The 27,581-nt window shown below is 25.6% G+C and overlaps 1 protein-coding gene across 4 annotated transcripts; it reads left to right on the plus strand.

Annotated features, from left to right (window-relative positions):
• The first annotated feature begins 1,157 nt into the window (after window positions 1-1,157).
• Window positions 1,158-24,189, plus strand: LOC100200130 (RNA-binding protein 25). Of its 4 annotated transcripts, XM_065804588.1 has the most exons (17): window positions 1,176-1,267; window positions 13,463-13,546; window positions 13,811-13,868; window positions 14,938-15,047; window positions 17,470-17,561; window positions 17,634-17,765; window positions 17,856-17,925; window positions 18,090-18,130; window positions 19,226-19,309; window positions 19,415-19,801; window positions 19,927-20,090; window positions 20,590-20,749; window positions 21,505-21,618; window positions 21,939-22,358; window positions 22,513-22,611; window positions 22,864-22,911; window positions 23,860-24,189. In XM_065804588.1, exons 5-17 carry the CDS (start codon window positions 17,517-17,519, stop codon window positions 23,950-23,952), a joined length of 1,857 nt encoding a protein of 618 aa, XP_065660660.1. In that variant the 5' UTR covers window positions 1,176-1,267; window positions 13,463-13,546; window positions 13,811-13,868; window positions 14,938-15,047; window positions 17,470-17,516; the 3' UTR covers window positions 23,953-24,189. The 4 variants fall into 4 exon arrangements, with proteins under 4 accessions (XP_065660658.1, XP_065660659.1, XP_065660660.1 ...); XM_065804586.1 differs by lacking the exon at window positions 14,938-15,047 and having other exon boundaries at window positions 1,158-1,267; XM_065804589.1 differs by lacking the exon at window positions 19,226-19,309.
• Window positions 24,190-27,581: the final 3,392 nt, after the last annotated feature.

The following is a 27,581-nucleotide window of genomic DNA, read 5'->3' on the forward strand; positions in this document are numbered from 1 at the left end:
TATATATATATATATATATATATATATATATATATATATATATATATATATATATATATATATATGTATGTATGTATCTTGTTGCTTTTAATGTTAATTGTATTAATAGTGTTTAGTCTGTCTTGTTTTGATAAAAATAAACTTGTTTTACCTATAATTAGACTAAAAATTGTTGATGTTGATTTTGACTTGTCTAAGTCAAACACAAGTTTTGTGAACAGAAGTAGAGAAGATTCATCATACCAAATGCTTTGGGAAAGTCAAATAAAATTACATATTGTGGTTCCATAGCATCAATAGTGACCTTTCCAATAGATTTAGAGTGGAACCATATTAAGTTAGTCAATTGTTAATGTTGATCAAATTATTAGGATTAGCAAAAAGTTGAAAAAAATATTGTCAAAATTGTTTTCTAAACAAGTTTAGTTAGCAAGAATGAATTTGCCTTGTAAAGCCACCTTACTTAACATTTGCAGAGATTCTAGAAGCAAAAGTTTGACCATATGATAGTTAAAAATATAGATTCGGTTCTATTAATGATTTTATTGGTAGCTACATCTAATAATTGTGGTCTTTACATACTACCAATGACAATGTGTTTTGCTTATTTTCTTTATTAACATGAATTTTAGAGACATTCTCGCTATCTTTGATCTAGGTATGTTGTAAGGCTATCTTCCAAAAAGGTAAAAGTTTTTATCTTTTTGGATTTTAAATCGTCACATAAAATGTGAAATTAAATTTGTATAAAAGCAGAGTTAGTTTTAAAATGGATAATTAGTTTTAAAATGGATATTTTCTGTTAGACATTGGCTTGATTGGGTATAGTGGAGAAACAGCATTATAAGAAATAGCCAACCCATGCAAGCAAAGAAACAAGGATGCTAAAACTAAGTTTTAAGTGAGTGTTAAAAACCATTTTTGAAAGTACCATTCTTTTTACTTACAAAAATCATTCTTTTTTAACCGTTTTCTCTCTCTTCATTTTAGTGACTCTGTGACCTTGAGGAGTTTTACAGAAAACCCTTGTGGATGAGTATTTTATGCTCAGTATTAATAAGTTTCAAGCACAGTTTAATCTGATTTATATGCAGATGAAACAACATAATATGTAGATCAATACATACTATATATTTCAATTAATTTACTACATTTGTATGCAGATTAATACATGTTACATTCTATACAAAATTATTTTTTATTTAGTAAACTATATAAATATATTAAAAAAATGCCTCCTGTTATGAATGGAATTGTACCCCCATTGGTAAGATAAATTACTTTATAAAATTTTTATGAGATAAATTACTTTATTGAATTTGTTTATAAGTTTTATTTAGGGTAAACAATCGATTAAATGGCCAGGTTGCTCTTACAACCAGAAATGTTTTTTTTTAATGTTTACCGTTATGCTTCTGAATTTTCAACTAGAAATGTTTATATAGCATCTTCATTACTTGAATGCTTCCAAATTTTTCAGATGGTGCAACAGAGTATTTATATTCATATTTACCAAATTAAATGCTAAAATTCAACACATTTCTTAAAAATGAAGTTGTTATGTTTTAAAAAACAATGGACTTTGTATATTTGACTCGTTTTTTTATTTATAAATATACAATTACTAAATGTAGTAATATTGAAAATGCATAAAGGGCACCAAGTCTCATTAGTAAACACAGTGTGTTTAATTTTAGAGGCTTCTAATAATAGTCTTCACAATTTTTATAGCTAAAAACAATTTTTACACATTTTTTTTAATCAACAATAAAAATCACTACTAAAATATGGTTTTGAATAAAATATCTCAAATTTAGGTTATGAATTATTGCTTCTTAGCATCTGTATTTCAGTCGCTGCTTTCATTAGCTCCTCTTGTCTTATTGGATGACCAAGTTTTGTGCAACTTATTAGTCATTAGCTATTGATTTCTCCTTGTTTTTTATTTCTTTACACTCTGATATTTCTTTATATTCTAAATATTCAAAATACTTTCCCACTTTAAATTTAATCTTTAAAGTGCCTATTTACTGAATAAATTTTTTAATGAAATCAATAAAAATGGCCATTAAGTTGTTTACCCTAGTTATATACATTAGTTACCATAGTTATATACATATATACAAATAAAGAGAATTTCATGATTTTGAAGTCATAAAATTCTCTTTATTATTTTTACTTTTTAAAGACATAAACTTTTTAAAATACTGCAATAATATTAATTACCGCAAAGCAATTAAGTATTTTTCAACTCGTTTTTTATTATTATTATTAGGGAATGTTTATTTTCTTTAAATTTTTTTTTTATATTAAATAATTAAATTTAATAATACATTTCAGCGTGGAAAATAACGGGCGGTCAACGGTTACTGACCGCCCTAATTGACTGAAATTGTTATTTTGACCTCTCAAAATGAATACTTCCCGGTCAAGGTTGACCGGTTGAAAAAAAAAGTTATATAACGTTTGACAAATTATCAGGATGTCTTTGAAAATGCATTTACCAAAATTTCATAAAATGTAAATCTTTGAAAAAAGCTTCTAAAATAATTTTATAGTTTGTACGCTACTTTAAAATCGCTTTGTTGTGAGTATTATAAATGACGTAAACTATTAAATTTTTTTGCTTCATTTATCAATACTAATTTCATTTTACTGGTGGTGAAATCCATAACTGCTTTTTTCATAAATGATTGAAGTTCTTATTTTATTATTGTTTTAATAATAATATAATGTTAACTAAGAACATTTTTTTATTCCTACATTTTATTTATATCATTTTATTTATTTTTCTAATAACTATTTGCTTCCAATCGCAATGAAAATTTTTATTTTTTTTATTTTTAGTTTAATTTATCTGTAGTCAATAAAACTTACAAATTATCGACTAAGAGCCGCACACCAAGCCCCTCTGTGATAAAAATAAATTTTTTAGATTTCAATTAGTTAAGACTCCGGAAAAAAGAAAGTTCGTATTTGAAATTGTCGAGGTTCTTTGTGTTCACCGCATTTTGGGTCAAAACATTCCGTGGGTTGACAATACAGTCGGTGAGGAAATTTTTTCTTTATGAGGAGTTTTGAACAAGTTGTCGTTTGAGTTGCTGTCTCCACGCGGTCGAAGACTCTACTTTAAAGACTCTTTGTTCGGTTGATGCTGAGTGACTGAGAAGTTAACTTTAATATTTAGATAAATTTAAAATTACCAAATGCGCAATTGCTTTTTTTTTCTACTATTGAAATCTTAAAAGTATATATATTGTAATATAAAGTCTCGTTTTAAGTAACATAAATAATTTCGATAGTATTTCATAAAACGATTGTCATGGTTTTATTAAATACTAGTTCAGCTTCTGCCGGCGAGAGGCATTAATATTATTATCAACTAATTAACATTAGCAGTTTATAAAATGATTTTAAATGAAAATGAATGAAAGATATAAAATGATACAAATGAAATATAAAATGTGCAATCATTTTTCTTTTTCAACGTCGGTAACGACTGAAGTTCTTATTTAATTATCATTTAAAATAAATGTAACAAAGAACATTTTCTCCTTCTTTTTTATTTATTTTTCTCATAACCTTTTCCCACAATTTCCGAAGTCATAGCAACGAATGAGTTATTTTTAAATGAATTTCAAATTAACATTTGCTAATTTGCACATTTTTTATATTATTAAATTGTAAGAGAATCGTCTAACATCAACTCTTCAAAATGGAGGCGACTAATAAGAGACAAACAACACTTTCATATTTAACACAAGCAGGATCAGAATTAAAACCACCTGTTGAAAAAAAGAAAAAACTCAATAGTAGAAAATTACAGCTAACAACAGCTCAAAAATAGGTAAACACTACTCTTGCAAAATATAATGCTAATGATTGGCTAAGATATTAAATAATGGAAATTATGTTACACCATTAAAATGTATTGTATGTCGTCAGTATGCTAAACAAATTGATATTTATAAAGGGTATATGCTGGAATGGGGAAGCGATGAAGGTAGTTGTAGGATACAGCACAGTGCCGCAGTTGATCGTGCAAATGGTTTGCAACGTCAAAGAGCCTACGAATTAGCAATGAAAAGTAAAGGAATGGATGTAAGCGAACAAAATGATTAATTAAGCAACCTGCAGAAAGAAATGCGGCAAACTGATATTTTATCGGGCATGAAAACCATGACCACGAAAGATCTAAATTTAACAAGAAAAAAAGTCGAGGTAGGATACTTTATTGCCAAAGAAGAGCTTCCGCTTAGCGTATACCCTAAAATATTACGTTTGGAAGAAAATCATGGTGTAGAGTTTGGCCAAACGTATAGAAATAAAACAACTTGTGAAACTTTTATTGATTAATTTGGATTGAGTTTGTAAAATATTCTCACGAAATTAAAAACACGAAACTACTTCAGTATTTTAATTGATGCATCAACAGATGTATCCGTAATTGAAAAAGAAGCTATATTTATTATCAGTTTCGATCCTACTCCAATAGGAAAGACCGAGATGAGCGTTGAGTGTTCTTTTCTTTCTATTTCTGATCTTCAATATAGAACATCTGAAGGAGTTTTCAATATAATCAGTCATTCCCTTAAATCAGAAGGTATCAAAAATTTTTGAAATTAAATTAGTTGGTTTTGGTGCTGATGGCGCAGCTGTAAATAGAGGAAGTAGGACAAGTGTAAATGTATTACTTCAGAAAGAAATTCCATGGATAACTTTTGATTGGTGTGTTGCTCATTGCCTTGAGTTAAAGATAAGTTTGCAGAAATAAAAACGTTTAATGATGTCAATAATATCATTTTGAAAATGTATAACATTTATAAAAATCCCCAAAAAAGTTACGACAATTAGGAAAGCTTGTTGCTACCCTTGAAGAGGATAATTCATTTGAAATTGTAGGTATTCGCCCCAAAAATCAGTTATATTGGGATTTCTTTTTCAATTTTATCTATAAAAAATACTTTATAACATAATATACTTTATTACATGCTCGTTTTTTTTATACAACAAAAGTTCTTTATAAAACAGTGTTTTGAGCAATAAAAACTTTTTATAAAAAAAAATACTTTTGAAATAATAAATAACAACACGATGAATTGCACATAAAATTCAAGCACTTGATATGATCTCAGACAAATATGGAGTATATATGAAATATCTCGAAAACATGACTGCAGATTTCAGTTTTACTCAAGCAGAAAGAGCAAAGTTGAAAGGGTATCATCAGAAGTGGAATCATGGACGAATACCTCTTTATTTAGCATTATTCATAGAAGTTATATCGCCAGCAAAGTTGATATCTTTATCTTTTCATAACAATGAAATTGATTCCATAGCATCATCTGGATTTATTGAACAAACTAAAAAACAGTTAAGTTGCTTGAAGAAAAAAAAATTTAATGATTTACCAACAGTCAAAAGTAACAAACGACACTGGAAAGTATTCATTCCAGGATGTTGAGCTACATGACTTTACAAACGCACTAACTTTAGTTAAGAATTCAAAATCAATGATTGTAGCGTTAATTGCCGAATCCACAAAAGAGCGTTTGGTAGCACAAAATACAGTTCATGATATGTATGGAATATTAATCCTAAACACTGGTGGCTGGTTTCAAAATAACGCCAATAGTTCATTTGCTGATGATAACATTGAAAAATTGTATGACTTTTATAATATGCTGTTACGTTATGCTGGCTTCACTGGGAGTGTAAATAGTATGTTAGATGCTTGGCATAACTTAGTTGATTACACTATCAAATATTTGGCACCAGATAAAACTGAGTACCGTTAAGTATGGTATTAAATTTTTTCGAGTTCTATGAAAAAAGATTTTTTGTCCAGTTCTACTTATTGTTGAATTGTTGTTCGTATTGCCTGTTTCGAATGGAAAGGTTGAGCGTCTTTTTTCTCTTATGGATAGAATTAAAACTGACACAAGTAATTGCTTAACTGAAAACGGCTAAATAAATTCGGGTGTGCACTGATGAAACAAATAATGAAGAATTTGATGTGAATCCTGCCATTGAATTATAGACCGAAGACATTGCGAAGGCCTACTCAAGAAAGTCTAAAAATTTATTCAAAAAAAGCAACAAAAAAACTATAAAACATAAATTGATTTAATTAATTAATTGATTAATTGTATCGTCATCAGACGAGTCTTTAGATTTAAAATCGTCTTTCGATTAAACTTTGGATAATGAATCAGATGAAACGTATCTTTGAAAAAACATTTTTAAGTTACATAAAACTTTGTTTTTTCTACCTTACGCAATTATCATAGTAGTATTACATAAAACGATACTTGATTAAGTATTCAGTTTAAATTATTTGGATATAATATAAAAACATAAATTTTTTATTTTTATAAAAAATAGAATACATATAAGGAATACGAGTTCGTTCAATTTAAAGTATCAAGTTATTTTTTTATTTAAAAATTTTCGTCATGCAGAATAATTACTATAATGAAAATTTAAACCAAAAAAAGATTAAAATTTTGACCGCCCAAAAATAGCAATTGACCGTCAATTTTATGTATTAGGCGGTCAGTTTGACCGCTCGACTTTGATTTCTCATTTTCCACGCTGCATTTAAAAAAATGTTTGATATAAACAAATTTCTTTCTTTTCTTCACATTTGTATAAATGAATTTTTTTTTTTTTTTGTTTTGTTATTTCACCTCCCCAAGGCCCAGAAGGCCACTACAGATGAGGAGGCTACTTAATTGTGGTTATAACCCTCTCTCAACTCTATAACTCCGAAACACAAACCTTGACGAACAAGGTCGCTGCGCGGAGAAACAAGTTGAGCGCGGTACCACCAGGGACGTGGTGGGGATCGAACTCGGAACCTCTCGCTTATGAAGCGAGCGCTCTACCACTACACCACTACCGCAATTGAAATATGTTAAATTTTTTTTAAACTATTATTTCTTAAATTTCTAATTTTGGCTTTGCAACTAAAAATTTTTTATAAAATAAAAATTTTTTATTTAAAAAAAATTAAAGAGTAACAAATGAAAAATTACGTTAATTTTAAACTTTATTTATTAAAAGTTTATTATTTTATTAGCGGTTTTGTTATGAAAGCAAATATTATTTTTCCAAACACCATTTATTAAAATTATAGCGCTGTAATACTAATAATACAATTATTTTGAATTAAAAAAAAAAAGTTTAGAAAGGATAACCGAAAAAACAATTGGGATAAAAATGAGCTAATTTTTTTTTTAAAAATAAATAAATTTTTAATATGGAACAATATTTAGTAAAATTTTTAAATAAATTTGACAGTTAAGTTAAACCCAAACATTAACTTTAATTTTGATAAACTTAAATATATTTTTAATTAGAATTAAATTGTAATATTTTTTACATCAAAATTAAATTATGTATTTTTTTATTAGAATTAAATTATATACTTTTAAATTATATATTAAATTAAATTAAATCATATATTTTTTATTCGAATTAAATTATATTATTTAATCTTTGCTTTAAAGCTTAAAGTATTAGTGTTTTTCAAGTGAAAAATCAATCATTACAATAAAATAGAAACAAAATAAAAATAAAATATCATAATATAAAGATAAAATAAAATCTTAAACTTTTTTTTATTAATTTATATTTTATTATTAAATAGAAATTTAAGTAAATTTTTTCTTATTGCAATCAAAAATTTTATGAATATTCTTGTGCACGCAAAATAATAAAAGTTTTTATTATTTAGTTTTTTTTGTTTTTTTATGTTTTTTTTATGTTTCGCTTAATAACTTAAAAGAAATTTGTTTTTAACTATAAACAATTTTTTTTTATGTTACTAAATAGTTCGATAAAGTAATTAGCTTAATAGAGATTGAGTTTTTGTAGTTTTTAATTTTATTTGAGTTTTTTTCATTAGTAAATAGTACTTATATCTAACATAATTATCCTTCAAACTTTTGTAACAAACTTTTTTACATAATTGTCATTCAAAAGTTAATTTCAGATAATAACAAAATAAGAACAATCTTTAAATTTGAAAACATTTGAGAAAAATAGTTGCATATTTTATATCTCTGCTTATAAAAATCATTTAAAAAAAATGGTCATGTCAATTAGTTAACAATAATGTTATTAACTCTTCTGCATAGCTATTCAAACTGAATACTTACGCTGATGCGTGCAACGAGTAATTTTAAATTTATCTATAAATCATTCATTTATTGCAATTTGCGACAAAAGTACGAGAAAATAAATAAGGTTTATAAAAAATAAAAACAAAATGAAAAACAAAGTACAGTTGAAAGAAAAAATGTTCTTAGTTAAATACAGCAATTATAATATATGTCATATTTGACTAAAAACATTTTATTGTTTTATTAAAGTTGTTATATTATATTATTATTAAAATAATGTATTAAATATTTTTATCAAAATAATAATAAAAAAAGAACATCTATCATTTATTAAAACATAAAGGATTTTTACCACCAGTAAAATTGGTAACGAATTGTTTAAGCGAAAAGTTTAAAAGCAAAAAGATGTTAAAGCGAATTTCTTCTTAATCTTTTTTTTTTCAATAAAACAGCCCAGTTTTTATCTTTATTTTTTTAAACTGTTGCATTAAATTAACTTTTTATTAACAGTTTAATTTAATATTTTATTAACAATTTTATATTATTAATTTTACTACTTTAAGCATATTAAAATATATATTAAATTTGTTTTTATTTTAAAAAAATTTCTAATAGTTTAAAGAATGCTAATAGAAACCAGTAACTTTTTTGTTTTAATGACCCTGAACCATAAAATCAAAGTAATCTAAATAAGTGAAGCAAAAAATTTAATAGATAGTTTATGTCATATTTAATTTTCATCATAAAAACAAATTAAAGTAGCATATCGTAAATGATAAAACTACTTTAAATTTTAGTATATGTATTTTCCAAATTATATAACGATTATTTGTCAAACCTTGTTTTTCAAAACTCTGATTTTTTTTCAACTGGTAAACTATTCATTTTGGTCAAAATTTGCAATTATAGTCATTTCTGACAGTCGTTGACAGACCAATATTTTCCATGCTGTGTGTGTATATATATATATATACAGGGCTGTCGGACATTGACCGGCACTTGTCCGGTACAAAATCATGTCTATCAGTAATATTTTCCAACCCATATTTTGTGTGCATTTATTTTATAATCATTTAGTTGTTTCAAAATTAATAATAAATTCAGTAGTGTATACAAACTTCATTTTTTAAACTTTTTATTTTTTATACAAAACAGAAAATTAAGTTAAACACACAGCTATGTTAATAAAATACATCATTTTTTTGATCTAATTTATTTTTTAAAAGACGCCTAAGTATTTAATTTATTTGACTTAACCTGGTTTTTATCATTTATATTAAAATGTTGCAATTAATTTTTAATTTAAGTTTACAGTTTAGTATTGATTTTATTTTTTGTCCGATAATTTTTATAAATTTTAAACAATTATTTTAGCTTTTAAAACCCCTTTTAAATTTCTTTTATAAAAACTTTATCATAATAATTTTTTTAATACTTATAGAAACCAGTAACCTTTTACCAATACTTTTTATTACACTTAAAATTAAGTTATGTTATGTAACATTTGTTTTCACGCTAAAGTTTTTCCCTATTAAAAGTGTTTATAAAAGTAATCATAGAAAATATTTACCAAAAAATACATATTTATATAAATGTAATAACGCATAATATCCTTTAATTATTTAAATGAAATGGGTTTATTGTATAAACAATCATTAGAATTAATTTGTTAATTTCTTTAATAAAGTAATAAGTAAACATAATAATGTATGTATTTAATATATTTATAATAATTAATCAAGCATTTTGCATAATATAGTCAGAGGCTATTCTAGGAATCCCCTCCCCCTCTGTCCGAGCAAAGTTTTACAGAAATATTGCCGAATATAGACATTTTTTTGCCAAAAAAACAATATTCGCTGTAAAAATAGTAAATTAAAAAAAAATTAGGGTCCTCAATTTTTATCTTGGGCAGCTAAATATGGTTGACGCTATCAAAAACGGTCTAGTTTAGCCCCTAATAGTATTTTTTTAAAAACGTTATATAAAATTTTTTTTTTCAAATTTTAGTTTTTTGAGCTCAGATTTTTTCTTTAAAATTTTTTTTTTTTAGATAAGTTATCTTTTAAATTTTTTTTATTTTTAACGCATTTTTGAAATGCTTCAAGTTGTCAAAACTAACTGCTGTGGTCAAATTGAAAAACAAAATATTTTAAGTATGGTCAGGAATGGTGTTTGATCGCATTTCTTTAGGTTTTACATGTCCACCAAACTTGAGTATTTATTGGATAAATTGTCTGGAACAAAAAGGTTTATTTATTTCGAGCCCTATATATATATATATATATATATATATATATATATATATATATATATATATATATATTCAAAAATGCTTTTAAACAAAGCAACAATTTATTTTTATTGAGTGTTTAAATAAAACAAAAAAGTAATAAATTTTTTTTAAGTTATCAAAGTTTTGTAAACTTAATATAATAAATTTTTCTAGTAATCTATATAAAGTTTAGTAAATTAATCAAGTTAAAGTTATATATTGTCTAAGTTATGTAAAGTTTATTTGTAAATATATAAAGATTTTTCCTTATTTAGAAAATAAGTATTTTTATGATCAAAATAAATTTTTTTGAATAATTTTTATTATTGATTTTATAAACATTTTATAAAGAATTTGAACAGTTGAGTTTTTAGCTGATGCTTTTTAATAATAGTTAGATACCAGCAATTTTTGATATTAGGTTGCTTCAAGCTGGAGTAGATAGTTTATAAGAAAATAAGAGTTACCTCAAAAATGAAAAAATCTAAAGGTAACTTCTAGCTATCATATTTGAAAAATAAATTTAAAAAATCAACATAAATAAACCGCTTTAAAGATTCCATTTTATGTAGAATTACAAAGAAATGCATCATTAACAATAAGTAAGCGAAATAAAACTGAAACATTCAAGTGGATTATTTATTTTTTCTTCTTAAAGTTTTCAGGCTAAAAAGATGAATGTTGTTTTTTTTTTAACTTAAAAACAAAAGTATCTGAAGTTTTTTGTTAACTGTGTAAACCCAAATAAGTTGCAACATTTAAAATCATGTTTTTTTAAATAAATTTTTTGTTTTTAAATAAGTTTATCTAAAATATGGCTTTAATGTAAAACTACTCATAGTAAATTATAATTAGTAAAAAAATTAAATCAAAATAAGATAAAATCGAGATTTCCAACTTTCAAATTTACTATGATATATGATGTTTATCTATGATATGAACAAAACCTATCTCTGCACTTGAGGATCTCTTTAAGTTGAAAACTTTTTTTTTAAAGAACATAAATAAATGTATATCTGATTAGGATGTAGAACTATTATTGTTATTGCTTCAAGCTTCATTAAAAAAAATTAACTTTTTTATTTATTAAGTAATTCAACTAGCATTTGTTTTATTAGAAATCTTTTGAAGAAAAAAAAAGTACATAAGTAAAAAAATTAGTATATAAACATGTAAATAAAAGTACATAAATAAATAGAAAATCCCTAACCCTGATAAATTGAATAAAACTTATTTCATTATTAAGCAATTATTAAAAGTAAGTTGTTACTTTATTTAAAAGAGTGTGGCCTAATTTTATAAAACATTACAAGGGATTGAAGTTGTTAATTCTAAATGTAATCATTAACATAATTTATTAAAATTTTGCCATCCAGTCTTAATTTTTTTGAGCATTGTCTTGTTATAGTTGAGTTTTTTTATTTTAGTTTTAATTTTTCCCATTAAGATTTCTTTTATTTTTTTACTAGTAACTGCCAACCTCAGACACTTTTAGGTCGGCAGGTTAACATTATTAGAATGTTATAGCTCTAATTGTTGTGAACGTCATAGAAATTTCAGATTCCAAAAAGTACCCAGTGGACACTCATTTTTCTAGGGATGTTTTATGGACCTTTTATAAATGTCTTTACAGTGATGCTTTCCCACTGGATAGTTTAAATTAAGATAAATTTTAATAATAGCACAGTTTTAAAATAAGTAGTTGTCAAAACAAGTTTACATCAATTTGTTTTTTTTTTGTTTAGCAAAAACTCAATTAAAAAGTAAAGATTTTTTAACAGAGTTTTGCAATTAATGTTTTTAACATTTTCAAAACTGTATAAAAATATACAACTATTGTTTTCATGCTGGGTAAATTTATTTAATAAAGAGCTATTTAAATTGACGATACATTCTTTTAATTCTGTATACTATTTCTAATTTCTAGTTTTCTACATACAATAGCTGCAGTTTTTTAATCATATTTTGAAGTAAAACAGGCAAAACCACTTTAGGTGTACAAAACTCTAGCACAACTTCATATCTCTTCAACATGCCCAGTGGCATTTGGTTTGCATAAGACTTGCAAAGATCATTATAATATAATTTAATTCTGATAAAAAAATATATGATTTAATTTACAACTAATTTAATAAAAATATATAATTTTATTCTGATAAAAAATATATAATTTAATTTTTATTTAAAAAATATATATAAATATATTAATTCTGATTAAAAAATATATATATTTAAGTTTATTAAAATTAAAGTTAATATTTAGGTTAAACTTAACTGTCAAATTTATTTGAAAATTTTACTAAAAATTGGTCAATATTTAAATATATTTTTTTTAAAATAAAAGCTCATTTTTATGGCTGTTGTTTTTTTGGTTTTCCTTCCTAAACATTTTTTTTTTTCACTCAATTAAATTTTAAATAAACGTGCTCCAGGGCTGTATCAAAAATTTGCACCAAACGCAAGTTAAACTTATTTTTAGAATGCAAGTAGAGCGCAGCAATTAATTTTTAATAAATGATATATACAATGATATAACTATAACAAATGATGTTTGGAAAAATAATCTTTGCTTTTGCAACAAAATCGTTAAATAATAAATAAAGTAAATAAATTAGTTTTTTTTTATTTTTTACTCTCTAATTTTTTTAAAATAAAAAATCATTTTTAGTTGCAAATTTTTAAAAATGATTATTTAAGAAATTTAAAAAACTTTAACATATTTTAATTCATTTATACAAATGTCAAGAAAAACAATTTGTTTATATCAAAAAAAATTTAAAATGTAAAATTAAGTTAAATTATTTAATATAAAAAAAATAATGAAAGAAAATAAACATTTCCTAATAGTAATAATAAAAAACAAGTTAAATAATATTTTATTTATTTTGTGGTAATTAATGTTATTGCAGTAATTTAAAAAGTTAATGTTGTAAAAAAAAAAGAAAATAGAATTTTATGACATTTTATATTTAAAACAAGGCCTGCAATATTACATTTCTAAATAACTTCTTTTTTGATTTCATATTATTTTTGTTTTATAGTTATTTATTTATTTTTAAAGGTCCAAAAGCAAGAAATCACCACTGTTTTTGTAGGTAACATTACTGACAAAGCTTCTGACACTCTAATTAGACAAATTCTGATGGTTAGTATTATTTAAACTCATTTTAATGTGGGTGTCTTTAAAAATATTTCAAATTTTTTCATTTCTTATGCCAATTGAAGAAGTCACTTGACCGGTAATTGAGGTAATTTTTAATGAAGTATGTTGGATCTGTTAACAAAAGTATTACATTTGCTTGGAAAAAAATTTTCATTTCTTTATTCACATTATTACAGGTATAGCATTTTTTATTGCATAATGCAAAATATAAAAGTATGAAAAGCCTTATTTGGTTTTTTCTTTTAGAAATGTGGTTATATTGTTAGTTGGAAACGTGTTCAGGGCGCAGCTGGCAGACTTCAAGGTTTGGTTTAAATTTAATTTTTTTCTAATCCTGATTTTGTAGCCATATTTAAATGTCTGAGGTCTCTAGGAGACCTATCTGATAAGTTTATAGTCTTTAAAAGAATTTGAATTTAAGGTAGAATGTGATCTAAAATTGAAACATTACAAGCCTTAAATTAGCTATTTAACATGCATGTTTTCTAGTCTGTGGTAAATCAAATATAATTGTGCTCAGTCGTGAAGCTAAAACTTGTTTATCCAGATATTTTTGATAAAATTTATTTTTATACTTATGTTTTAGATTATATTTTTTTATTGTTTATTTGTTGTTGTTAATAAAGTAGATATATATTTAATTTAAAACTTTAATTATAAAAATGTTTTTAATCAAATATAAAGTTTATAAGCATAATATGTATTAGTATTTTGTACTTTATTAATTATTAAATATCATAATTTATAATAATAATAATATCAGAATCATAATTTATAATTTTTTTTTGTTTAAATGTTTTTAATTTTAATTATTTTATTTATTAAATTCAATTAATTTGGTTATAATATAAAATAAAGAACAAAGTGCAGTTCTACAAAATGGAAGCTACTTTAAGCTGACTCGATAATAACATGTATTTGCAAGAATGATAGTACAGACTTAGGCACAAAAACATAAATAAGGCAACAACAAAAAAATAATAAAAAAAAAACAAACTTTAAAATTTACTTTCGTTGCTATAAACAAATCTCCTCTAAAAAATCCTTAAAATTTTTGTGTGTTTTTTTAATCAAATTTAAACTTTGTTAATGAATTGGATTTATAAGTCTTCTGACAGTGTAATGTAATGACTATACCCTCCCCCTCTCCCCCAACAATAATCAGCTCAAAGTTTTTTTTTTCTATTTTGTAAAATACTGAGGGTATGATTTAAAGACTCATGTCATGAAATCTTTTAATCTATAAAGCAAAAAAAAAAACTTGTAACATTTTTATTCTGGAAGTATTAAAAATGCATGTTATCTAAAAAATTACAATAGTTACAAAGTAGGTAAAGACTCCAAATTATTTTAAATCTTTATTACATTTTAAGAAAACCAAATTTACCAAATCTCTTTGACTAATTGAGAACGATGGAGACACATGAAGACTCCTTGGCTGAAAATCTGTTCAAAGGAAGTTGATGTTGCTGGAATGTACAAGGTTTTTTTTGATATTTTGTGCAAGCATAAAAATCTTGTATCTTCCTTATAAGACAGAACTTATGCATTTTTGGTCCAATCAAAGTTAGAATCGTTTTTGTTTTCCATTTATAGTTGTGCCAAACTTATAGGCAACAATTATTTGAATTTTGTCTGTTAACTATTAAAAATTTATTTCATTATATGTCATATATGTCAAATTTATATTTTTCTTTGGTCTTTTTTTTGGTCTTATTTAAAATTTTTGTTCTCATTTAGACAGACTGTTTATAAATATTTAATACATATTTAATAAGTGCTAAAAACAATGTAAACATATACATATATAAACATATACATATATAATACATATATGTAAATATATACATATATAATACATATATGTAAACATATACATATATAAACAAATGTATATATATATGTATGTATATATACATATATATATGTGTATGTTTGTGTGTGTATATATATATATACATATATATATATATACACATGTATATACATACATACATACATATATATATATTCACACACACATATATGTATACTTATGCATATATATGTATTCTACTGTTGCACAAATAGTATCGATATTTCAACTAAAATATTGATACTTCTGTCTTTGTTAAATTAGTAGAGGACAATTGATCTTCTCTGGCATATCCTATCAGTCACAAACTATACCAAACCTCTACTTAATCTCTTAAGCTGATATACTTCTCTTTAGGCTAACACTACAAATCTATTTAAGTATTATCTTGTCTCTTTTCCAGACACTGCATATAATCAACCTTTGTAGTTTATTTACTTCCATACATCATAACACATGTATGACAGCATATGGATGTATGTTTTTTTAAGTTTTTTTGTGTTTAACAATTCTTCACTTCTAATTTTGATGATAGAAGTAAGGGCGCTCTTATCTTAACTCAGGCACATCTTTTGCTTTCAATAATTTTTATGCTCAATCTGCTGAACCAATAATATCTTATAAATGATAAAAATTTATTAATGGGTTCCATCATATGGTAATAAACTAATTTTTTTTCTTTTATTCCTAAGTTTTGTTGTTTTGATTGAGATTTCATGATTAAGAACTGTAAGTTATTTAAGTGTACATTTTTTAGAAGATTTTATCAGAAGAAAAAAAAATTATTAACAATAATGTGTTAATTTATTTATTTTACATCTATAGATAGTAGTAAAATGGTTTATAATGCTCGAAAATATGATTTTTAGATTCAAAAATGATGTTTTGTTTAAATAGTTTTAATCAAAGTTTAAAAATCTATTTTACTAGTAAATATTTGAGAAATAAGTAAATTTTCAATTGAGAAATAAGTAAATATATCTGAAAAAAGTAGATGTTTATGATTGTAAGATTCATTATAATCATCAGCTGATAAATCAGCAACTATGAAATATAAATTATTTGTTTATTTAAAACAAGTAATATCTGAGCTTTCAATTATAAAAAGTTATGCCAATAACTAGCTTAATAGTCATTTTTAAATGTTTTTTTTTTAGAAAATTGTTTGAAAAGTTTCTTTAATTTCTTAACTCTTAACTAGAATAGAGGTTGCTAGCAGCTTTATTGGCAGTGAGTTTGTTGTTTTTTGAAACAGAAGTTTATAAATAATAGATTTCCTAAATAACAAGTAAATAATGAGGTTTTATAAATAACAGGATATTGTAAATAACAAGAGTATAAAACAACAATATTTTAAGTTTTTTTATCCATTTAAAATAATTTTATATCTTTTTGATAAAGAAAACATTTTTTTCAAATCATGTTACCATCAAGTCATGTTTTAGTCGCCTTATGTTAAGTGACCCCAAGCCAAACAGCTTTAGTCAGTCTTAAATGAGTCAATTATTTAAGGTTTTTAATTTTCTTTGGCAATTATCTTTAAACACTTGTTTAATCAATCCAGTTTGGTTTAATGACAAACTGGAAAATAATATTTTAATTTGTAACTTTTTTTTGTCTTTATAAAAATTCAGCTCTCTTTGATTGCTTAGACTGCAAAGGCTCAAACTATCTTTTTTACTTCAAAATTAGTTCTCTACTTTATTAATCTGTCATCTTATACTGATATTTTTAAAGTAATTTTTCTCATGAAATTTTCCATTTTTTCCACTATTTATTCAAACATTTTTATCAAAGATCTAAAACATGTTGGAAAGCAATATCTATTTGTAAAAAGTTGTATTAAAGCAGAGAAAATTTTTTTTTGGCAATTTTTCCTTATATAAAAGAAGCAGTTGCATTTAATTATTTCAAAAGGGTTCTGCATTTCAAAAGTATTAAACAATAATAATGTATCATAATGAACTTTATTATGGTGTCATTAGAATTTTGTGGAATTTTTATGGCTATTGTAAATAGATTTATATTTTTTGTTCTTTTTTTCTTTTAGCATTTGGTTTTTGTGAGTATTCTGATCCTGAAGCTGGTCTAAGATCAATGCGGTTATTAAGTGGATTTCAAATTGGCGATAAAAAGTTGCTTGTAAGTATATTATACTATTTTAGTCAAGTTGACAGTTACAACAACATAATTTTTTTACTTGATTGTCAATAGGTAAAAGTTGACTCAAAAACTCGATCACAGTTAGATCGTTATAAAGAACAAAAGAAAATTGAAAAAGAAGTTTTGTGTGATTCTGGTGAAAATTTGGATGATTATGATATTGAATATGATGAAGAAACTAAAGTAAGCATAAAACATTAAAAAAAAAATAACTGTTTAAGGATCAACTTTTTAAGAATCATTTGAAAAAGTATGTAAAACTATTTTTAATAGAAACAAGATGATGGCATTCGTAAAGAAATTGAAAAGCTTATTCGTGATAACATGTCTGAATTAGATAGCGGTAAATTTTTATTTATAATTTTTATATTTATTGTATTATTTTTTATTTGTTAATTAATTTTTTTTAATTATAATTTATTTTATTTTTTAATTTTAAAAGGTTAAAAATAAACTTTAGTATGGGTCTTTTTTTTTTAATTTTTTATTTAATTATTTTTATTTAAGGAATTTTGCAAACTTTTAAGAAAACTCACAGTGGTAATGCAGTAAGTTGCAACATTATATATATTTAAATATTTTTGTGAAATTATTTTTATAATTCAAATAGTTCAGAGCTGCTAAATTATAATAAATCCATTTTTCTGTTTGCATATTCAATTATTCAAATTTAACCCTGAAAACAAATATTAATCTTGGGTTTTGATTTCATCAATTTTTAACAATTGATAAATTCAAAATTTTAAAAAACTTAACACTTTTAACACAATTCAACAACTTTTAAATTAACAATTAACTTCAAAAAAAAATGCAAAAAGCGTTATAATAGCTTTGTTATCTCTCCCCCTCTTGCCTTTTAGTAGCAGTTTGTCATTTGTAATTAGTACTCACAAAAAGTGCTGGTCAGAATCTTATCAAGCTGGCATATACCATCATGGTTTGTCACTCTTGGAAAAGAGTGTTTTTCCTGTATATATTACTATGTATATATATTAAAAACAAGAAAGACGAATAAGTAGCTAAAACAAAGATAGTCAACTGTCTTCTTGAAAAAAGTTTTAAAAAAGTTTTGAAACTTTCTCAGTATAATAATAAAAACAAGTTAGAGTTTGAAAAGGGAATCAACTATCAATAACCAAATGTTAGTTTCTGGTTCGCAATGACATTAATAATTCTTCTATTACATTGATTACAATGCATGAAATTCAAGTTATCGCAAATTATTGGTTGAAAATAAGGAATTTGTTATGATAAATAAAGCTTTTTTTATCATAACAGATTCAACAATCAAACACTTTTTCACTAGTTGTGAATGCTTTATTTAATGCAATAAAAATATAAATGCCTAAATAAATGTTCACAACTAGTAAAAAAAAATATTAATGTACATGCCAGCTAAAATGCTAACTTAAAGGAGATGCCTGTAGTAGTGTTAAAAATAAAAAGACTAGCATAACTTGTCAAAAAAGCATCATATATTTTATCATTGCCTAAATAATCTAAAAGGTATTTAAGTAAATTTATAATTATCCAAGTATCAATGATTGAGTAGTGGTTTATATCCTGTATAAAAAATAGTCAAACCAACGAGTGGTCATGGTTTGTCAACTATTTCTGAATAAAGTTTTTGTTTTTAATTACAGGAAAACCTGGAAGGTTTAGACATGAATGATGATACAAAAAATCTTGTAGCAAAAGAAATAAGAGGGTTCAGGGAGACATACAAAGTAATTATTTAAAGTTTCACAAGCATATTTTTTGTTTATAATAGTTGTCATTTTATTATTTTTATTTTTAACTTTTTCTTTTCCTTTTTCTTTGTTGTTATTTAGGATGAACGAAAAGAGAGGGACAAAGAAAGAGAGCGAAGTCGAGAAAAGGATAGACATCGTGATCGAAGTAAAGAAAGAGAAAGAGAATATGAAAGAGAAAAAGAAAAGCAAAGAGAAAAAGAAAGAGAACGCGAACGTGAAAAGGAAAGAGAAAGAGAACGGGAACGCGAGCGCGAGAAACGAAAAAGAGAAAGAGAAAGAGAAGAACGCGAAGAAAGAGAAAGTCGTAGTAAACATGAAGAAGCAGAGGCACCAATAAGAAGTTCTAGGCGTTCTAAATCACGCTCTCGTGAGAGAGATAGAGGAGGTATAGAAGATAATGACGAAGAGTATGAACGAAGAAGGATGGAGAGAATTAGAAAGGATAAAGAGCATGCGTTTCTTGAGGTTTTCAAACTCATCATATTCTAAAGTTTTTTTAGTTTGAAAGTATTTATTATAACATGTTAAATGTAATTATAATAACATTATTTTTCTTATATATAACAGATAACATATTATTGAATTATTAGAAATTAAAAGAATGGGAAATACGCGAGCGAAAGAGGGCTCGCGACTATGAAAAGCAATCAACTAAAGAAGAACGTAAAAGAACAGAAGAAGAAGAAGAAAGAGCTCATCTATTGGAATTTTTAGAGGATTATGACGATGATAGAGATGATGTTAAATACTATAAGTAAGATGTTTTTCAATTTCTTTTTTAGTTTACTTTTTTTTTAGTTTTTAGGAGGATCATACTGTTTCATAAGGATTATTTTACTACCGAGTTTTAGTAGTCATGAGGAGAAAAGAAATTTTAATATTTATTTTCTTCACTTGGTTTCTTGTTCAAAGCAACAATAATAGTTTTAATTGATTGACATTAGTGGTCTCATTTGATTGGTTATTAAATATTTTCATTAAAGTTAGGTAAGATTATTCATTAAGTAGGTAGATTATGATCAGTCAGTGTTTCCTTATTTCCACTTTGATTAATAATTTTTTAATGTAACTAGAAATAGCTTATTAAGTTGAAATAAGATTTGTATGTAATCCAAAGATGCAAAGAGTCAGGTTCAAACAAAAAATAACTATATAAATTTTTACTTTAAGTTTAAAAAGGTTAGTTTTACTATAAGTTTTAACAATGTTTCTATAATATTTATAATTTATACTAATTCATTTATCAAAAACAGAGGGAGTGCTCTTAGTCGACGCATGCGGGACAGAGACCTTGAGATACAAGCTGATGCTCGTGACAAACAAAGAGAGATGGAGGAAATTGAAGAAGTACTTAAGAAACAGTTAGCTGGTGAACCTATTGAAACTAAAAAGAAACGTGGAAATGATCCCGAGGTAATTTTTCGTTTAATTTATTTTTCATGAATTTTTCATGAGTTTTTAGAGATCAACTGAAATGATAACTGGGACGCTGCCAGGCTATATAAGTTTTTGTTTTCCTATATTAACTTTTTTGATACCTTGTCTTATTTTAAATGATTTTCTATATTCTGAATTTAACCATTAGCCTGTTTTGCTTCATTTGTGGTCAATCAAGTTTAATTTTAAAGTACAGTAGCTGTAATTGTATAGTTGTACTTTGTTACTATTCTTTAACTGTACTTTGATTACCTTTTTCAATTGTTCTTTCTTTAACTTTTAGCAAAAAGTAATTTAAAAAATTCAAAGCAACTTGAACTTCCCTACTCTTTCATATTACCTTGGTGCCTACCTAAAAATCTTTCATATTACCTAGGTGCTTGTAATACTCTCTCTCTCTCTCTCTCTCTCTCTCTCTCTCTCTCTCTCTCTCTCTCTCTCTCTCTCTCTCTCTCTCTCTCTCTCTCTCTCTCTCTCTCTCTCTCTCTCTCTCTCTCTCTCTCTCTCTATATATATATATATATATATATATATATATATATATATATATATATATATATATATATATATATACACATTTATATATATATATATATATATATATATATATATATATATATATATATATATATATATACACATTTATATATATATATATATACATATATATATATATATATATATATATATATATGTATATATATATATGTATATGTAATTTTCTTAACTAGAAAACATCTATACAACAAGAACTTATGGAAATCGAAAGACAACAACAACCTGTTGCACCACCTGTACAACAAAATCCTAATCTTCGACCAGCTTTTACTGCAATAAATGAAGAAGTAAGTGGAGCTTCAGACTAAAAATATTTGTAATAGTTTAACAAATTAGATAAAATTTAAAAGTATTTTTAAATTAAAACTTAATAATTGAGAAAAGTATATTCAAATTAAGACTATTAATTACAAATATTTTATAAGTATATTCAAATTAAGACTAATTAATTACAAATATTTTTTAAAAACACAAAAAGTTTTTTAATAAATTTATAAAAAAAAAATTTAATGTATTTTTATTAATAATTTTTACTTAATTTTATAATATTTTTTAATCAAGTTTTTTATCTTTATGATCTAATATTTTAATGTTTTGTATGTTTTAGACACCAGATACATCACCTGCTCAGCAGGATACTAATTCACCAAGCCCAATGAGTAGTCCATCGTTCACGAAGTTTAAGCTTACCCCAGAGTCTAAAGGAGCTACACCGTCTCTTAAACGCGAACATTCTGAAGTAAATGGTTCTAATGAGCCAGTGTCCAAAAAGTTTGGTTTTGGTATGAAAGTGGCTTCAAATGTTGCAAATAAAAATAAGTTAGGAACAGTTTTTAATGTAAACGAAGATGTCCAAGGTGCTAATGAAGAACCAAAAAAGAAACTATCTCGTCTTGATGAAGATCCTAAGAAAGAGCCGCCAACAGTTGATGATAAAAGAAAATTGATTAAAAATCTTATAGAAAAAATACCTACAGTTAAAGAGGATTTATTTTTGTATCCATTAAAATGGGAAATAGTTGACGAAGTAAGAGTGATTATTAATCGTATTTAAATTATTTTTTAGATGTGACTAAAAACTTGCTAAAATGTAAAGAATGTTTTTTTAGTTTTTAATCAATCTAATGTCATATTTTCTAAATAATATAATGTAGCAATTTAATTTTTATTACTTGCTTTAGACATTAGTTGAAAAACGGATTAAACCATGGGTTAACAAAAAGATATTTGAGTACATAGGTGAAGAAGAGCAAACTCTTGTCGAATTCATATGCAGCAAGGTAGTCTTCTTTTCTTTAAATGGCTTTTTTTGGTATATTATCTATATTTATATTATATTATTTCCTATTATCTATTACTTTTGAATTGATTTTAATACTTCTTTATAAATACTTTATTTTGCTAATTATGATTTGAAAGTTAAATTAAATTTTTATTTAATTTTACTTTAAAATTAAAATTATTTAGGGAACCTAAAGTACACTAGGTTGCCTTAAAGGTTTCTTATTTTTAAAAAGATTTTTTTTTTTAAGGTACTAAGTAAAAGCAGTGCAAAAAATATCTTAGAAGATGTTGCTATGGTATGTCAAAAAATTGTTATTTCAGAATTTATTTGGTCATCCCCTTATTTTCACTTGGTACTTTGAGATTATCAAAATGGGTACAATAATCTCAGTGTGATACATTGATAAAATATCAATGATCTCAGTGCGATAGTATGGAGATGATCTCAGTGCGATATTAGTGAGAATAAGGGGAATAATATTGAACTACTTTGATTCATTCGTAGGTTCAGTGGAAAAAATGTGTTGCTCATGCTGTTGGTTTAAGATGTAGCTCTTTACGTATGAATGAAAACTATTCTTTTTTCAAATCTAGATCTTTGCGATAAGAAACCTTTTTTCATTTTCTGTTTGAGTGCTGCAGTTACAGGTATGGCTGCCACTGCACTCAAGAACATCAAAAATAAATGACTGTAAGGTTTTTTAATCTTTATTAATTTACCATCGCAAAATTCTTTATTAAAATTAAGAATTTTACAAAGTTTAATGGTTTATTGCGTAACCATTCGATATTTGTCTCAAAGAAACAAATTAATTTATACAGAGTAATCCTTGCCCCAAATATAAGCGTTGTTGCCACTGATCCTGAAAAGAGATTGAAAGCATCATTTTAAAATCACGGAAGCTTGAGAAGGTTTGCCAGGAATAATCAATCATTTTTATTTCAGCGATTATAAACTTGTGATAAGTATACTCGTTTAAATTTTAAAATTTTTTTTAACTATTAACTTTTTTATTTTATTTCATGAACTCTTTAATATTAGGATGCATAATTGATTTTGAAGTTGAACTTGTTTTTAAGTTGTAAATGTTAAAGTCTACTTTCTGCTTGTTTTAGTCAAGTACTATGATATTGTAATATGATACTTAGAGTTATATTATTTTTTTATTGCGTAATTTTTCAGCATTTTCTTAATGATTTTTAAGTTTTTATTTTGAGTATTTTAAATTATTTTTTATCTGCAGGTTTTGGACGAGGAATCAGAAGTTTTTGTCGTAAAAATGTGGCGTTTACTCATTTACGAAACCGAGGCTAAATGTCTAGGATTGGTTAAGTAGCTAGATTTCAGGGTGTGTTTTAAGCTCCCTAGTTATATCAACATAAAGAAAGAAATGGCGCCTATGTACTATTAAAAATATCGAAAAAAATGCTTCTTCTAACTGGTTATTAGCTAACACAGGAGTTTTGGAAGTTTATCACTATATTATCGTGTGGTTATTTGACACATGTATTTTAATCCTGTTTATTAAATAAAATCAAATTTTCTAAAGTGAAACTAAGTTTGATAAAATTAACGACAATGGGTTATTTTTGAGTTATAAAAAGAAGACTTCGCATACCTGTGTTAATTTATAGTTAATAATAAAGTGGTGTGGTTATAAAGCACTTGCTCATAATATATAGATTTAGTTATTTTTCTATTGCCATTTAACAGAGCGGGATTAATTTTCATAACGTGTTTTGTTATAAAGGCCCTGAAAATTAAATAGATGCATTTAGTTTGGTATTTATCTTGTGAAAACTTTAAAATGAAATATAAAAGCGTTTTGAAAAAAAAATTGTCATGTTGATAGTGTTAAAAACAATTCAGATAAAAAATATGTTAATTTTTATTAGAAATAAAAATCTCCGATTTTGATTTGTCTTTTTATTTGAATTCTGCTGGTCATTATGGTTACCCTGTATGATATTGACAATTAGTTTCTATATTAAGATACTATTAAATATATTAGTCCAGTATGTTTGCACGCGATCTATCTCAGATTTGATTGTCAGGCATATCCAAATAATTGGGTAAAATTTCACGACCGAAATTCAATTTCAACCGGTACCGAAATTTCGGTTTCGGTATTTTTTATAAATTTGGTAACAACCGAAAGTTCGGTTGAAAAACATACCGAAAACCGATTTTCTTCTTATTTAGAAAAACAGTTTTTTTTTTAGAATTCACAAAATGTTTTGAGAATTATCACAAAATACCTCAAAGAAATCTGCCAGTTGTTAAATTTCGCTATTAGCTTATATCGCCAACTTTTGTATTAAATCTTAAATACATAAGTTTGCAATTTATTGACGTTATTTAACTGCATTAAATAACGTCAATAAATTACGCTTCACCAAATTTAATAGGCCATGCTTTCCAAAAAAAAAAAAAAAATGCTTACTTAAAAATATTTAAAATGCTCTTAATTAAGGTGGTACACAATTAGGGAGGTCGATTTTGTACTTTTTTCAAAATTTTAACTTGCTGAGCCCTCAGATAGCTGGAAAAATTGTCAGGAATTCGGAACAATCTTTCTTTTTTTTATTCTACTTTACTCAAATATTTCGCAAAAATAAAAACTGTGGCATTTTACTTTGCACCCATCAACTAAATGCTATTTTTAGTTATATAACAGTTGAATATACAAGTTAGTGTTATATTTTACAGGTTTGCAGGAACCGGTGAGAAAAGGTAGCAAAAGTAGAAGCTGCGTTTGATCCCCAACAGTTTAAAAAGTAAATGAGCACTTATTGAAAAAATAATTTTTTAAATACTAAAAGCTTATCGAAACTTAATTAAGCTCAATTAAAATCATTACGTTTTTCTTATTTTTTTATTCAAATTAGGTATTATAAAAAATAAATTTAACACGCAGCGTTTATTTACAGCGTTACAGCTAAACAAAAGTATATGGTTTTAGGCTTAAAAAAAAATTTAGTTTTCAAAATATCCTCAGATCTTATTAGAATCCAATGCTTAGCTTTAGCTGTTCCCTATGTATAATCCAACAATATGTATAATCTAACAATAGTTCCCAAAATTAGCAACTAAAAAATAAATTTTCAACTAAAATTTGTTTTAGCTTTAGGTAAAATAAAAGACTTTAAACTTATAATAAAAGTTATAATATCTATGATATTTTTAATATCTATGATATTTTTTAATTATTGGCATTTAAATTTATCATAATGCATAGAATTGTTGAGAAAGTTAAAAGCAACAAATACAATATATCATTATCTTTTTCCGAATGAAACTTTTTCCTTGAAATTCGACTTTTTTGTTTTCCTACTGCTTACTTATGCCTATTCTGTAAAGAATACACTTTTTTTGAAACTTCAGAAACAAGCTTTACAGCACGCTCAACAGACTGACTGTGCAATGGAAAGTCTCAGCCGAGCTCACAGATCAGCTCAAGATCTGGTTTATATTCAACTGTATTAAGTAGTTTCTGATAAAATAATCTTTTAGTAGCAGGAGGTTCATAGATCAGTTTATCATTAAAAACCAGATTTGTCCATGTGTCACACACACCCTGTAAATATTGGACGTTAATACTTTTGGAAAGCACCGAAAAAACTCTTTTTAGTGTCTTGTTATATACACATAGGTGACTAACCTGGCAAATTTTCAAAATCTTTACCGACGTCCAAGGAAGAAAAAGCAATTTGAAGTTTTTAGTAATAATATCCAAAAAAGAACCAAAGATGTCAAAAATCATTTTTGTTTATTGGAATTAATTTTCTTCAAAAGTGAAATTTTCTTGTACAATGATACCAAAATATTACAAACACAATTAATTAAAATAGTTTTACAATTTTGTGCCAATAATTTCAAATATTGCTTCTATCAGAGTTAGGAATTCAATGTTTTTAACACTTGGAAACAAAATTCTCTGAAATTTCTTTTAAACATTTTTCTGAAAATATTTCTTCTAACTTTTAAGCTTGTTTGCTGTTAAATTCCACAACTCAGTGTAGAAGCTGGGTTCCATACTCAGGATGTGAAGGGATTTGCTTGAATCTTTGCCAGTGAGTCTTAAACTTTGAATGCATTGCTTCAGTTGCTTGTTCACTGAACAATCCAAGTGCTGACCCATGTCAATCAATGAACTCGGAAATGTGATAAAAAACTGCATGTGCCTTCGGAGTCACTGTAACTGGCAGAGAGAGAAAAGAATCTTTGAACTTTTCAATTTTTTCTTTGAAGTCACCCTCAAGTGACTTTCCAAAGCAGGAAGAAACAACATCTCTAAAATTGCGAAATGTTTCAATGAAACCCTGAGCTTCATAAGCACAAGCCTTTTCAGCCAGTCATTGAAGAATGTCAACATTTTGCAAAAGTTTGTGACATTTATTTCCAGCAAATTGTCCCCTGTGATATGGCTGAAGTTAAATGTGCAACAGAGCAGGCCGTTGTTTTGCTCCTGGCCAAAGATCTGAAAATTTTTGAAAAGATGATTGACAATTCCTAGTAGCAAATGTAGTTCCATTGGTGGAATGATGTCCAAAATAAGTCTCGAGTCTTCCATGTTGATCAAAGAAGGATGAACTGTGTTGTCAAAATCTTTAGCCATTTTGAATTTGGAGCCAGCAGACACAAATGCTCTGTAGCTCTCTTGTATTGAACAAAAACTTCTGGAAACTCCACATTCTGAGAGGTTGTTTGAATCGATGTTACATCAACAGCAGGGGTGTTTACTTGAATGAGACTGAATTCCACATATATTAGCAATTTTGAGATCACAAGAGATGACAAAAGAGACGTCTTCAACATGGATTTGGTCCATCATCACCTTGACACTCGCATATGTTTCAGGCACATCTCCCACAATTGCAACAATGAGTTGACACTTCACACCTCTATCACGAGCAATTGAGTTTGTGCGTAGGCGTGAACTTTTTTGTTGAGGACTTTTTGACT

Source organism: Hydra vulgaris, chromosome 09, assembly GCF_038396675.1.
Source record: "Hydra vulgaris chromosome 09, alternate assembly HydraT2T_AEP".
NCBI classification, from domain to species: Eukaryota; Metazoa; Cnidaria; class Hydrozoa; order Anthoathecata; family Hydridae; genus Hydra; species Hydra vulgaris.